The sequence below is a fragment of the Pogona vitticeps genome, chromosome 3, assembly GCF_051106095.1.
Source record: "Pogona vitticeps strain Pit_001003342236 chromosome 3, PviZW2.1, whole genome shotgun sequence".
Taxonomy (NCBI): domain Eukaryota; kingdom Metazoa; phylum Chordata; class Lepidosauria; order Squamata; family Agamidae; genus Pogona; species Pogona vitticeps.
Window position 1 is genome coordinate 161,853,990 of NC_135785.1, and position 14,278 is coordinate 161,868,267.

General features: G+C 38.4%; 2 protein-coding genes across 10 annotated transcripts in view; one reads left to right on the forward strand and one right to left on the reverse strand.

Annotated features, from left to right (window-relative positions):
- Positions 1 to 1,150, forward strand: part of TPP2 (tripeptidyl peptidase 2) — a 52,010-nt gene extending 50,860 nt beyond the window's left edge. For all 7 annotated transcript variants that reach the window (XR_013544064.1, XR_013544065.1, XR_013544066.1 and 4 more), the window contains one exon: positions 200 to 1,150. Coding sequence is in view for 4 of the 7 variants with exons in the window: in XM_020795558.3 (XP_020651217.3) it covers positions 200 to 289 (90 nt within the window). In the remaining 3 variants the exon portion in view is untranslated. The remainder of the gene's footprint in view (positions 1 to 199) is intronic.
- METTL21C (methyltransferase 21C, AARS1 lysine) lies at positions 759 to 13,568 on the reverse strand. 3 transcript variants are annotated; one of them, XM_072994637.2, is made up of 5 exons: positions 13,450 to 13,568; positions 6,857 to 6,990; positions 5,813 to 5,952; positions 3,170 to 3,287; positions 759 to 2,568 (listed from the first exon to the last, which is right to left on the reverse strand). In XM_072994637.2, the coding sequence occupies exons 1-5, from the start codon at positions 13,476 to 13,478 to the stop codon at positions 2,174 to 2,176; spliced, it is 816 nt and encodes a 271-aa protein (XP_072850738.2). In that variant the 5' UTR covers positions 13,479 to 13,568; the 3' UTR covers positions 759 to 2,173. The 3 variants fall into 3 exon arrangements, with proteins under 3 accessions (XP_072850738.2, XP_072850739.1, XP_020651218.2); XM_072994638.2 differs by lacking the exon at positions 13,450 to 13,568 and adding an exon at positions 12,408 to 12,535; XM_020795559.3 differs by lacking the exon at positions 13,450 to 13,568 and adding an exon at positions 12,397 to 12,522.
- Positions 13,569 to 14,278: the final 710 nt, after the last annotated feature.

A 14,278-nucleotide genomic window follows, 5' to 3' on the forward strand; every position in this document is an offset into this window, starting at 1 on the left:
TTCACTGGCATCTTAGGAATTATAAAGCCATATTGCCTTAATACGTTAGACCTGCAGAATCTATAGTGACATACATGGATGTATTATTTTTTTTCCTTCAGCTATAACCTTAAACATCACTTTTTAGGGAGACTTTGATTAATGGCACAAGTGGTAAAAGTTTTAAAATGTTTAATTTTTTCCCATTCACTTTTTTTAGCTAATGAAGTTCCTTGGCTGGACTCACTGTGCATCTTTCACCGAAAACTGGCTTCCTGTTATGTATCCACCTGATTATTGTGTTTTTTGAAATACCTGCCACTGTATATTTGATCTGTTGTTATATTGACTGGATATAAAAATGTGGTTTTACTGGAATGCATGTTTTCAATCCATTATTGAATGCTTAAATTTTATGTATTAATAATCAGTGGAGGAGGGGTTGCAATACATGTGTGCTAGCTTGGCTCCTGACATCAGGGAGTCTTATACTTCGGCATTTAATTTTCTTGGGTAGCCCAGCATTACCCGGAAATGAGAACATAACGAGCAAACGTTGGCATACAGCGCATTGCTGGCAATGGGTGCTTTGGGATGGCCATCAACCAGGATAAGAAAATGGTGGGAAGCTTCTTGCATGTGCATGTGGTTCTTAACTGTTTGTAATTTTAACCACAAGCCTGTACAAGCTGTTTTTTTTACAACAAGCAGGGTTTTAATGTGTTTAAACATAAGTTCTCAACTGTATGAAGGCCTTAAAAATGAAGCTACATCACGAGTAGCTACAACCTTATTTATTAGATTTAACAGTGATGGAACTTAATTACCAGTATCACTTGCAACAGTTTACATTTTGAATTTTTTTTAAAATAGAACCTTCACTCTCACTGCAAGCGTATTCTGAATTGCTGGTGCAAAGGTGCTTTGAATATCTTCTTCTTGGAGATATTTTCACCAATATCCATGTGATACAAGAGTATCAGGATAAACTGATACATGTATAAAGTGTCAGACACTTAACACTTAATCAGGTATTGTAAAAGTTATACATACATGTTAATAATGTTTGGAAAATGTAAAACTGCAGAATAAATGTGCAAATTTCAATATCAAAACATTTGAGCACTTGCGGTTTAATTTTGTTAACATAATAAACAATTAATGAAGCTGAGATCTGTGCTAATTTTTCAAGAGTGCATAAAGCAGGCATTAGGAATTGTTAATTTTTGGAGAAGAGGCACTAATAACATATGACTTCATGGAGGCCAAGTGAAAAGTTAAATATTTTAGTGCTGCAGCAAATAGTATTGGTAGAATATATGATTCATAGGCCAATTATTGAGTAGTTAACTTAACAATCATTTATTACTGGGTTAAAACATGAAGGCTTTAGAAAAAAAATCTTTCGCAAGTATCTGTTATACAGGTAGTGACAGATCTGGAACATTACGGTTTCATATGTGCACACAAATACTGTTTTTTTAACTTACGAAGTGTAGTTATATGCTGATTATTTTATTCAAAAAAAACACAAACACACAAGATTCCCCCCCCCTGTATTAATTTCCCACAATCTGGAAGACTTGTATATAAAAGGACTTGGAACACATTTATGCCTCTCAGTTAAATCAGATACTTTGTGGCTTTCTCAGCATCTTCTGAGTTATGTTAGAAGCCATTCACATTCAAGGGCTTGACTTCTGAACTCACTTGGGAGTTGGTGTTGAATGAAAACAGCCCTCACGTTCCTTTACTAACAATAAGGTGTGGCTGCACCAGTATAAATGGAGCTGAGCTGAAAGTGTCTAGCCCAATCTATAATTCACAATCTAAGGAATTTTATGAGAGTTACCAAGGTGGAGAAGATGTAGTTTCTTATAGAAGGATGCCATTAGATGGTACATGCCTTATTAATCAAATAAGGCAAAAAGGTTACAAGAGCAAGGCTTACAGCATTTGGTGCTAGAATCTACCCCTTGATCAACCGTCATACTGCCTTTGGGAAAATGGGGAATAATTACAAGTGTGAATGTTATTTCACTCCTTCCACATGGTCAGTAGGGTGAATATCGAAGATGTCCTCTTCTTAAATGTGCCAGACCTTATTGAAATATAGAACATTAATGTCTAAAAATTATTTGCTCATCAACACTTACACTACCATTGAATCAGGCTGCTGGCACTCCCCAAGTTTTTAATTTTCTCTTATTGTACCTTTGAACATCTTGACATTTGACTCTGGAAATTCTGCTAATTGTGTGATATTGAGCATCTTGCTGAGACCGTCCAAAAATTCATAATCGGTGCTGAATCTAAATTTGTTTGCCCATAGCAAGATGGTTCCAGGCTGACAAAAGTAGCTTATTGTCCTTAGCAAAGGCTCCAGAGCAGTGTGGTTATACACGACATCTGTTGCCACAATGAAATCATAACGATGAGTTGCTTTAGGAAAATCTTCACTGAGATTCTCTCCCCAAACCAGCTTTCTCACTTCAGGCTTGTGAACATTCAGGTTGCGTGTGTTTCTTGAGATATTGAACTCCATATTCTCAAGTATCTCGGGGAGGTCAGTGGCAGTAACAAAAGCGCCTGAAAGAGAACAAACCCCTGTTTACTTGTAACAGTTTTCTTCCTTGATCAGAAATTTAAAAATGCTTTGCACCTTCAGATTACCCTTAAAAATGCTTGGGTTGAAATGTTGGCCCCCTGGCTTAGGTTGAGTAAAACATTTTCATTTTTTATGGGGAAAACTGAACTTAAAGTCAGCTGTAGGATTTGAAATAGTGTTGTAGAAGTCAGTGCTTTTTAGACTACTGCACCAGATCTGTATACCTCTATTCTGAAGCATGTGGAGCTATCAGCTTGAGTCAATTATAAATCAGCATTTCTTAGCCGTTTTATCAGCTACTCTAAATTTGAAATTTCATCTTCTCAAATTTAAGGTAAGCAAAATGTTAATGGTTAATGGGCTATTTGCTTTTGGGGCAGATTTCTTCACAGAGCTGGGAGTATACAGCACTGATAAAAGTTACCACATTTTGAAATTCTGTATGACTATATATGGGGCAGAACATTTGTACAGTACTGAAATTTAAGCACACAGTGTTTACATACATCCAGTCTGTGAGAGCGAAAGAGGTGGGGCACAGAAGGCACATATCCTAAAAGAGAAATTTAAGAGTTAACCAACCTAATATACTTGCCACAATGGACACCAAACCAGTTCCCGCTCCAAGTTCAAGTACTTTCTTGTCTTTGATGTTGATTTCTTGTTGATTTGATTCCAGGTACTGACACAGAGCAAGAGCCTAAAAATAATAATAATAAAGTTCCTAATTTTCAATTATACGTGGCAGTAGCAGTGTGTTTTCAATGTGTGTGTCATTGATTTTAACAGGTAAAATTGCTAGATATAACCCCTTTGGCTTTGTATTTTGGCTGAATGGAAGTTCAGCCCAAGAAAAAATCATTAATGGAAAGGGCAGGCTTGCTTAAGATGGATTGATCACTTTGGCTCATAAGTAGTAGCAGTGCACTAGGGACTGAAAAAGCCTTGATTGAAGCTGTCCTAGACTACAGAAAGGTTAGAATTACCATGTTTCATCTTATCCAGCTGTTGAAAAGGAGAGGCCAGGAAACTTGTTTTGACCATGTCACTTTAGCATATGTCTAAACAGATCAGACTGACTGGCTTAATTTGGATGTGATGATAGCTAGGTTTCCATGGAACTTTTGTGCACACTGTCTAATTCCTTCTGTTTGGCTGCCCCTTCATATATGCTTCTCCTTGACTTGTCCAAGCCAGAGCAAGGAAACAAACCTGCCTGTTCATGGTTTCTTTATTATTAAGTGCAAACTGGGAACCATGGTTTTTCTTTCCAGATAAGCTAATATATGCTATGTTTTCTTTTTGGTTTATAACTTTATAGATTGTCTGAAGAGATGGGAAAGTAAAACTCTCTGTTTGTACCTAAGGATAAGCAAGCCACATTTGTGTTTAGTTACTCCTATTTACAAAAGCCAAGTAGGAGTTATAAATTGCCATGTAATCAGGGATATTACACTTTTGTTATACGTACAATTATTAAGTACCCTCTGGTTTAAGTGTAATTGCCTAACAATATGATTTTTAAAAGATTTTTAAACTTGTTTTCAATCAGGCGCAACAACTCAAGTTTAAATTGGAAAAATAACATTTACCAAAATGATGGTAAACTGGTTAAAAATATAGAAATTAGTATTATGGTTGTTGCACTAATTAACTTGTATTTCACTGACATTCTTTTAAAAACATTTTCATCGGAAATATGTTTTATTCCTAACTAAACACCTTCTAAAATTACTGCAGTTATAAAATGGTGCCTTATAATGATTTCTGTTGGCTGTAATAAGATTTTCTGCAACTCACAAAGGTGAATAGGGGAATGATCCCCACCTTGTGGCAGGGAATCCTCTCAACTCACAAAGATTCACCAGGTACTCTGCAGAGGACACAAGAAAGCAATGCAGGAATTGTATGAAGATAAGAGGGCTGCTCTCCTTCCTGCACTTTGCTGCTCCCTGTGCCATAATTTGGCCTGTGGGATCCTTCAGAATTATGGAAGTTCATTTTTCTCAAAAATCCCATTTCTAATTTCAGTTGCTCACATTAGAGCCATGTATCTTAGATGGAACAGTAGGGCAAAAGGACATCCATAGCTGTGGAGATGGCATGACTTGCCTATCTTTCTCAGGAAGTCAGACAGTGGCTGAAATTAACAGTGTCACACCTAGAGTAGGCCCATTCAAATCAATAGAATTTACAGAGGAGCTGATTGATCAGATTCCCACTGATTCAATGGCCCTACTCTAGTTGTAGCTTACTACTGGATTTTCAGCCATTATGTGCTAAGAAAAAATCACAGAATAATGGATGTTATCTGACAGATGGTTTTATATTTTTCTCTCGAATGTTCTGCATTTGAGTTTAGGATAAACTTTGGGTGAAAACATGCCGTTCTGGAGTAACTGACTCACTGGACAGACAGCTTGAATAAGTCCTTGCATAGCATCTGACACCCAGGATGCACACTTAAAAAAAAGAGTACTCCCCCCCCCCACACCCAAAAGATCCCTCTCAAATCCATTATTATTCTGAAAGGTCAGATGGCAGAAGGATGTGTGGAACATTAGTAAACGGAAATAACTCATTTTTGGCTCTAATAGTGGCATGGTCCACATTATTTTCTGGTATATAGAAAATACAGATGGAATTCTCCATGAGGACAAAACGATATATAAAGGGCAGCTGGCTTTTACAGCCAGCAATTGCTAGTTTCTTTATTAGTTTCTGTGCTATCAGAAGCGAACAGCTTGCACAAGGCTAGAAATGTCAAAATAGAGGTTGACATTTCAGCATTTTAAAAGACCAAAGGATCTTACAGTGCAAAGGTGAGGCCCTCCAGAGGCTGCCGGACTGCAGCTGTTATAAACTATGGCACAGCTGTGGCTAAAAAAAATTTCTAGCTGATATTCCTGCTCACTAAGACCTGATAAAGGCTGCCACTGCATGTAAACAAAATGTCCTCTTTTGAGGGGAAGAGGACAAGGTTAGGAGAACAGATGTAGAATGAATACATAGACTATCTCAGTTAATTAAAAAGGCAGTTAACATATAAGATCTGTGGGAAGTGAATTGGGTACTCATTATAATATTAATTAGAATTTTGTAGTTGTAAATATATTGTTGACTCAGTGGTACCAGCAGGGAAAAGGGAAAAGAAGGCAGTGATGATTGTGAAATCCTGCTACAGTGCAGGCTTGGCGCGTGTTATTTGCTCTGTGTAAAACTTACACCAGGCCATACTATGGCTCCGAGGCTTTCAATGGACTCTTGAATGATGATCTGATGGCTAGCATAGCAATAATGTTCCTTGTCAAAATAGTAAGAGGCTTTCGGAACCCATTTTGGCAAGATTTTGAACACGCATGGCCCTGTAAGAGAAAAGATGGTTAACAAACATTTGTTAATGGAAGAGTACTTCTAATAGCATAGACTGAGAATTAGGAACAATTAGCTTTTCTGCCTTCAAAAAAAGCAAGCTCTTGGTAAAATCCCTTGTATAATTTGCTTTGGTGCATTGATCCACAATTTCTTCCTGTGGGTTTATGAGACTATGAAAGGCTTTGAGTGGAAGGTTTATTAAGGTTTATTCAAAAAGATGCCCGTTCATTTGAATGGTAAGTGAGTATACTATAAGACTGCAGCCCAGTTCTCTTACATCAATTAATATAACTTGGAAGTTAACTTATTTTAATTTACTTGAGTAAAACTTACATCCACAAATATTAATCAAAGATTTTCAGTGGAATCTGGCCACACATATATCTTAGTCAGCATGCACTAGCTAGGGCTGTGGATAATACAATACATTTGCAAACTTTCATAAAAATATCAAGTACAAATATAATTCTAAAAGTGAAAGGACACAGTTATTTTACAGTGGGATAAATGCAATTACAATCCTGTTTTTTTTAGTAATTGTTAGGAGGTGATGAGGTTAGGGAAACTTATAAATTTATATCATTTTCATGCCATCTCACATAAAGACTCAGGCTCACAATAATTCAAATACAAGAAAAATTAAGAGCTCAATAATTCAATTAAAAAAAAGCATAACAGTATAAAAATTAGTTATTTCTAAAAACATAGAAATTGCCTTAAAATACACTTTAAGTACAATAACCAAGGAGAATCTAGCTTTGATGCCCAACGCAGCTATTAAAAATCTGTTTAGAAAGAAAAATATTTACCTGTCACCAGGAGGACAGGAGAGAGGGACCCAATTAGTTTAAGGATCAATTTCTGTGTATGTTGTGGGTGTGTGATTGTTCTAACCTGAGTCCGATGCTAAAGAGTATTTATTGCTCTCCTCAAGTTTGCAGTTCTCTTCTAGTATTTCTTCCTCTTCCATTATTCTTTGGTCTGACTCGGGGAGCAACTGGTACTGTGCAGAAATCATAACAGAAATACTGCGAAAAGAAGAACCAAATAATGAAGCATTCAGTGTATTTTAAGGATACCTTATGATTATTTATGGAATACACCAGTGTGGTATAATGGATATATGTATAGTGACAAACTAGGAGACCTGGTTTTGAGTCCTGGCTCAGCCATGGCAACTCATGAGGATGGTGAAACTAATGAACGGACTCCTTAAATATGTCGCCTTGAAATCTCTATAAGGTTGCTATTAAGTCAGCTTATATGTTGTATCCTTCACCTGGCACCTCTCTTTATTTAGACTTGTAAGAAATATAGATGCTAAGTACCAACAAGACACAGAACTACCCTTAGAACATAAATATTGCAAGCCAGACCAGAAAACAGTACTAAAATCTTTCAACCATGGAAAATCTTTAGACACATTTTTATTTAAGCCATCAGTATTTTCTTCTTCCGCTGTAGAACCATTTTATTTATAGCTATTTATAGAGACTGAAGAGGCTACTTGGATGAGTAGCGAAACATTTCAACCTAATAAGAAAGAAATCCAGTTGCCATGACTCATCTTCCAGATAACCTCACCCGGATGAATGAGAATCTTTACAGATTTTTTTTTTATAGATTCATTTTATCTTAAAGATGATGTGGGAGTTTTATGGAAGAGTACTTAGTTGCTTTGACAGATCCTAAGTCCAAGGATATGCTCTTCTAACACAGAAAGGTGTTTACAGAAATGATGTTGGCTGGTGGTTCCCTTGGTTTTTTTTTTAAAAAAGCTTTATCTCCTGTATTCTTCAAGTCCTCTCTTGTCTGTCATATCACCCGTGTACTTGTAGATTTGTTTCTCAAGTTTTACACGTTAGGCATTTTCTGCTGGTTGATGTGTACAGAAATATAAAGCACCTTCCTGTACGTATGTTCCGAAGAGTCTTCTGAACCACTTTATAGACATGTGATTATACCATAGGAAACACAGCTGCTTCCTATTTCTGTTTCTGAATTTGATTAATGGGAGCACAATTAATTGAAGGGCAGAGATTATAAATGTTGGAAATACATGAAACAGCAGCAGAGCTCTTATTACATCTCTAGAGGGTAAAAAGTAGACACATGGACACATTGGATCTGAGCTGTAACGAGGGAAGGGGGAATTAATTCTCCCCATCCTACCTTCTTGATTCATATACCAAAGGACAACTAAGAGGCCTATGTTCTGTGCACTTTCTAAAGATATACTAGTATGGTGGCCAAATTACATGTAATATTAAAGTATTTCCATTTAATATGGAAGGGTTTTTTTTATAAAAAATCATATTGCATCTGTGGAGGTGAGTGAGTAACAATTGGGATCACAGAATTTGTTATTATAAGCCATCAAGTTTACAGCAACCCTTACTGGGTTTTCTACTTGTGCAAGATGTTCAAGGAATAGTATAGTATTGCCAACTCCCCTAGGGAGTTTTCATGGTGAAACAAGGATTTGTACCCAGGTCTCCTAAAGACAAAAATCATGACCATAGAAGAACTACACAACTTTAACACTGGCAAAGAGAAATTGAAAATATACATTTTGTATACCTTGGTTCAACCATCAAACTTTAGCTAAGAAATGAGAAAAAGACTGAAGGGCAGCAATGAAGGAACTAGAAAATACAAGTGTTAAGGATGTATAATTGGAAACCGAAATATGCGAATTTGCATTTCCACTCACCATGTATGGGTGTAAAAGCTGTTCAGTCCAGAAAACTGATGGGGAAAACATTACCTCATTTGAAATGGGGTGCTGGAGGAGAGCTTTGTGGATATCCTGGACTGCCAGAAAGACAAACAAGTGGGTCCTACATCAAATCAAGCCTGAACTAGAGATGGAGGTATTCATATATGAATACCCCCCACACAGGTGGACATCATGGGGCCAGACCGTCCACTTACCTTCTGCTGTTGCTGTGAGCTCCGTGCTCCCTGCCTATCACTCTGAAGCTCACGGTCTGCGAGCCACTCTTCAACCTGGCAGCGAGGCTCGTCTTCCGACCTCCTGCCAGGTGGACATAACCCTCGTTATATCCACCTGTGCGGGGGTATTCATATACAATTACCCCCATCTCTAGCCTGAACTACCTATGGAGATGAAAATTATGAAACAGGCTGGCCTACTTGGGGCACATCATGAAAAAGCAGGATTCCCTGGAAAAGGCAACAATGCAGGGAAAGGTGGAAGGCAGCAGGAAAAGAAGAATATGAATTATGAGATGGATTGGCTCCATAAAGAAAGCTCTTGAGTTTACAACAGCAGGGTTGTTGAGGCACACCAGTTTCGAGATCACACACTCAATTGGGTTAAGTCAGAAACAACTTGATTGCACATAACAGCAACAATTCCTGAATCCTAGTGATCCACTTGAGCCTCTGCACCACACTGACTCTCACAGAAGATGTAGGGAGATTTAAGGTGTTCCCCTCTTCTCTTTCTGAAGCAGCTGGCATTTGCATTTAGAGGAATGCAAACAATCCTAATACTTATAAGGCATGTGCACTCCTTCCCCACCCAACATCGCTACCTTCAGAGAAGGACTTTTTGGGGGAGGGGCAGATCACAGCAGGGAAATAAATGGTTACACTTCCCCATTCACAGCTGCTGTGATCCCAGGAAAGACATTTCATGCAATGGATGCAGTTTGCATTCTGTAAAACTGATCATTACATGTGAAGCCCCAATCTGCCTTCTTGCCTAGTTTGGCCCTGAAAACTGGGAACTGCTGCCATGGAGGCCAACAAGGCAGCGCTGCGGACGGGATGTAAACAAATGCCTGGCAAAGCATGGAGATAACATGCGCGACTGCTTGATTCATCCAGGGCTGGAAAAGGAATGTGGCAGCTACTGATCGTGTCAGAGAAGAGTTCACACTCCTGTAAATTATCTTGTTGGTGGCACTGTCAGAGCTTGGACATTATTTGTGAAGAATTAAACCTCCTACCCACAATGAACTTTAATTTCCAACAACCATTTAAAATGTTATGATTATAACTTTAACCATCCAAGCAACTCTGAACTTGTCACGTTTTTTCTGTTCCTCAGTTTGTATGGGTAATTTGAGAAGGATGGCCATTGTTAATTTTACCTGATTTTTAAAGTCTGAAGATAATACACCACTAGCACTTGACCACTTGATAGTTAGCTTGGGAGGGGAATCATGCTGTCCCAGTGTCCCCCATTCAATCTCTAGCTTGCCTGTTGGGAGGTAGCAGATACATCTTTGCACAAGTGTATAAAATGTCAACTTAATTGCTCCATGGACTTTTATGTAACCAGTTTTGCTGAAGACGATTCAGGCTCAAATATCAAATTAAACTTAATGTGCTAGTTTAACACTAGCACATTAACCTTTCCGTGGGCTAGACCTTTCCATGGGCTAGATGCTGTGGGCATCGTTTTATTAGGCAGTGTTGCCTTTCGGCTGTGTATCTCCCCACCCTGCCACATTTACTTCATCTGCTTTCAGTTACAGCTGAGATTTTCCAGAGTATAGATTAAATCTGTGTCCCTGACACAGTTCTGGAGGTTCCCCCATTTCCCCCTGTGGTTTTAGCGGCAGCAATGAAAGAACATCAGGTGAGAAGTTCTAATGAGAGCCAAATGGAAGGCACTAGATAAATCAGGTAGCTGCCTGGACTGCCAAGTTGTAGGGGTCACTTGTGGGTTCTCTGTGAACTATCCGTCCCCAAACCAAAGCAAACTTAGTACAAACGGTTCAGCTTCACATGTAAAAGTAAGTCAGCAGTACTGAATTGCATGGCATGCGGTACATTAGTATTTTCTTTTCTTTTTTAATGTGTTGGAGTATTTGCAACATCAGCCCTCGTTTTTAACAAATGGCATGACTGGTCAGGAGGCCCACTCCATTTGCTTGATATTTACCTGTTTTAAAAAAATTATTAACACAGATAATTTTCTGTAATATTTCTGCACCACAAACATGACCATTTGAGGGAGAGCTCATTTATATTTTTGCTCAGCAAACGGTGTTCTTGAATGGATCATTTGGGCAGGCTGGTTCACATGTTGAGCTGGTTTATCCAGGTCCTTTTATTTTAAATATGATAATATTAGTAGAAAAATCCAAATGCCCAATTCACTAATTAATTAAATAAGTACATATATTCTGCTTTTCCTCCTGTGAGCTCCGAGAGGCTTTCCTTCCTCTCTGTATTGTCACCACAGCATTGCAAAACAGGCCAGGCCCAAGGCCACCCAAGGAGTTTTATGAGGGGTCTTGAATCCAGATCTCCCAAGCACCATCTAGCGCTTGAACTACTTCTAAACTGCATGAGTTTGGGGAGATGGAAACTAGAGTGCTTCCAACTCAGTTTCCCTTGCCCAAGTTTTGATATCACCTTCAGTCTCTTTTGTATAATGACCACTAGATGTCCTTAAAAGCTTATGCCAGAAACAAAACAGCTGGTCACAAGGTGCCAAAGAACCTGGTTCCTGCTACAAAGACTGTCCAGCAGTATTATTTAATATAAAATAATGGTAGAAATATACTGTTTCTATAGCCAAAGCTCTCAAAGCTGCTTCCATAATGTCTTATATTTCTTAGGAATATAATCTTTAGGCAAACTGAAACATCGTTTTGGTTTTTCTTTCCTTTCCTTTTTAAAGAATTTTTTTCTTTCACCCTGGATTTTACAAAATGCCATTTCTGGTTCCATAGAGTTGGTGGCAACCCACTCAAGTGTAACCCCCTTGGGGAACCTGCAGAAAAAACGAAGGCCAAAAAAGGCAACAAAATCAACCATACCCACCAAATGAGTAACTGAAGAATATTGCCATTTACACCAAGCACGAACCGGTGTGCCATGCTAATGCCAGGTTAAAATACTAAAGAACGCGTAAGACACTGCACAAATCCCCGACAGAAATGAATAGAAGCTCCTTAAGAAAACCTTCACGGGGGATTGACGCAGGCAAATTGCCCAGGGCATTGGGCCCACAGCTTGTCAGTGCAGTGTCTCCTTTTACCTCTTATCTCTCTTTGCATTCCTCATGCACACTATCTGTTTATGCGGGCATGTGTATGTGCGTACCACGTACACACATGCCACTTGCTTGCTTTGCTTTGCCTTAGGCAAGATTTGTATTTTCATCTGGTCGGCTGCTGAGAATCCTGTTTTCCAGAAATGTGTCTAAAGACAGCTCAGGATTCTTGTGTAGACCCCGAAGTCTCCCTTTGAACTGACGCTGACCCACCGTGACTGATATGCTCCTGGTCTGTTACTCATCTTGCTTGACCTAACAGCCACCTGTTACGCCCCCTTATCCACAATACATATTAAAAATAAACACAAAGTTTAAAATCCCCATAATCTCTCTCAAGTCTTGGCACATGTCTCTTTACCGACGTTCCTGTGAAAAGGCTACCATTTCCCTTTACCTGCAACGTGCCTTAATCCAGCCTCTCAAGGATCCACATTCTAAGCTGAGGGATTTCCAAGCAGTCAGTCTGGTGCCTTTTTATAGCGAAGGTGTGCTAGCAAATCTTGACTGTGGGATGGGAAGTAGGGAAGGGAGGCGGGCTCCAGGCCATTTAGGGATTTTATTTTTAAAAAAACCTTTAAGCAGTGAGGGTCATAGTTATGATTGCCACCCTTTGCATCTGAACTACTGGGAACAACCCCGGGTGTTTTAATACTCCTGTTTTCAGCTGAAAAAGTGATCACTATGATTATCTAAACCTAGTAAACGTATGGTTCAGTACTTGTTTTATATATATATCACAGGTATACTAAAACTTCTGGCACAATCACCAGCCATGTCAGGGAAAACATCACCTTTATAGTAAATGGAGCATATATATTGTTTGACATTCTTTCTGCTGTTTATAGACTCATGAGATCAGAAACCAAGACAAATCACCAGTGACAAAGCCATGAGCTCAAGTGTGTTTATTACCATTCATTCCTTAATAACCTTTTTTATTTTTACTTATTAAAAGTGTTTATTTTATGCCCATCAGGGACCACAAATGCAAAAAATTATTCTAAAACATACTAATATCACTTTTAAAACTTCTGCTGAGGGGTGGTGATATGGGTAACCGTCTGAAATCATGTTGTAGGGGTTACTTGCTTCTTTTTATTATATGAGACTGCTAATTCTTTCATAGTAGATTGTTTGACTTGAAATAAGGTCTAGACAGAGAATCAATATTTTTGGCATGGTGGATTTAATGAAAAAAGAACCTGCCAATCAGAGGCCCCACACTGGGAGACAACATATTGTGAGGAGGATCCGATTTGCTGGATCGGAGCCTAGCATTCCCCCCCATTTTTCCACATTCACTCATGAAACTCACTTGATGAATTCTCACCATTTATGTTGTCAGTCTGATCAGCCTCCCAAGGTTGTTGTAAGGATAAGGTGTGGAGGGGCATAATGAAGGAAAGACAAGATATAAATATAAATAATAAATAACACTATATACTACCTGTGAACGTTGAGATTCGTTTTAGCCATAATAGCTAAAATGTCAAAATGCAATTGATGGACCTATGCTCAGCGCCTCTATTTGGGCTATCTCCACATCTTCCAAAGTGAGTCCCATACACTAGCTGTACATTAGACAAAAAAAAAAAAAAGACAAAAAAAGCACCTTAAAGACTAATTGCTATATTTTAATGTGAGCTTTTGTGGATTGAGTCCACTTCCTCAGACATAAGCGTCTACATGGCAATCATTTATACATAGCTCAAAGGTAAAGAGACAGTGGTTGGTTAGTAGACACCAGCTGCAAATTGTGTGTAGCAGTGTGGCATTTTGCACCTCGTGATGACTTAAGACCCCTGTTTGATATTCAGTTCTTTTCCTTTGAAGCTTTGTTCCATAAACAGCAACAATGATTAGTGGATAAAGGAACCCTAGGCTATAAATAACAAAAGCAGAAACAACATATTGTGCCATTACACATACGGTAATGAGTTAAGAATCCATTACTTTGAAGCTTGTTTTGTAAAAGTGGCAGTGGTTAGTCAAGAAAGAACTTGAGCTATGGAAAATAACAGCAGATAATGACATAATTATTGTAGTATTTTACATTTGGTAATGGCTTAAGAATCCTTGACTAATATTTAATCCATTGATATGGGAATCAAGAATATGCATATATTTTTATCCTAGCTCTCTATCTCTGGGTCCTTGCTCTGTAGTGTTTCTTCTCCAGGAAAACAACTTTCAAATCCTGTGAAGAATGTCTGGGTAGACTGAAATTATTTGAAACAGGTGTCTGTATATTTCCATTCATTGTGCCCAGCTTATAT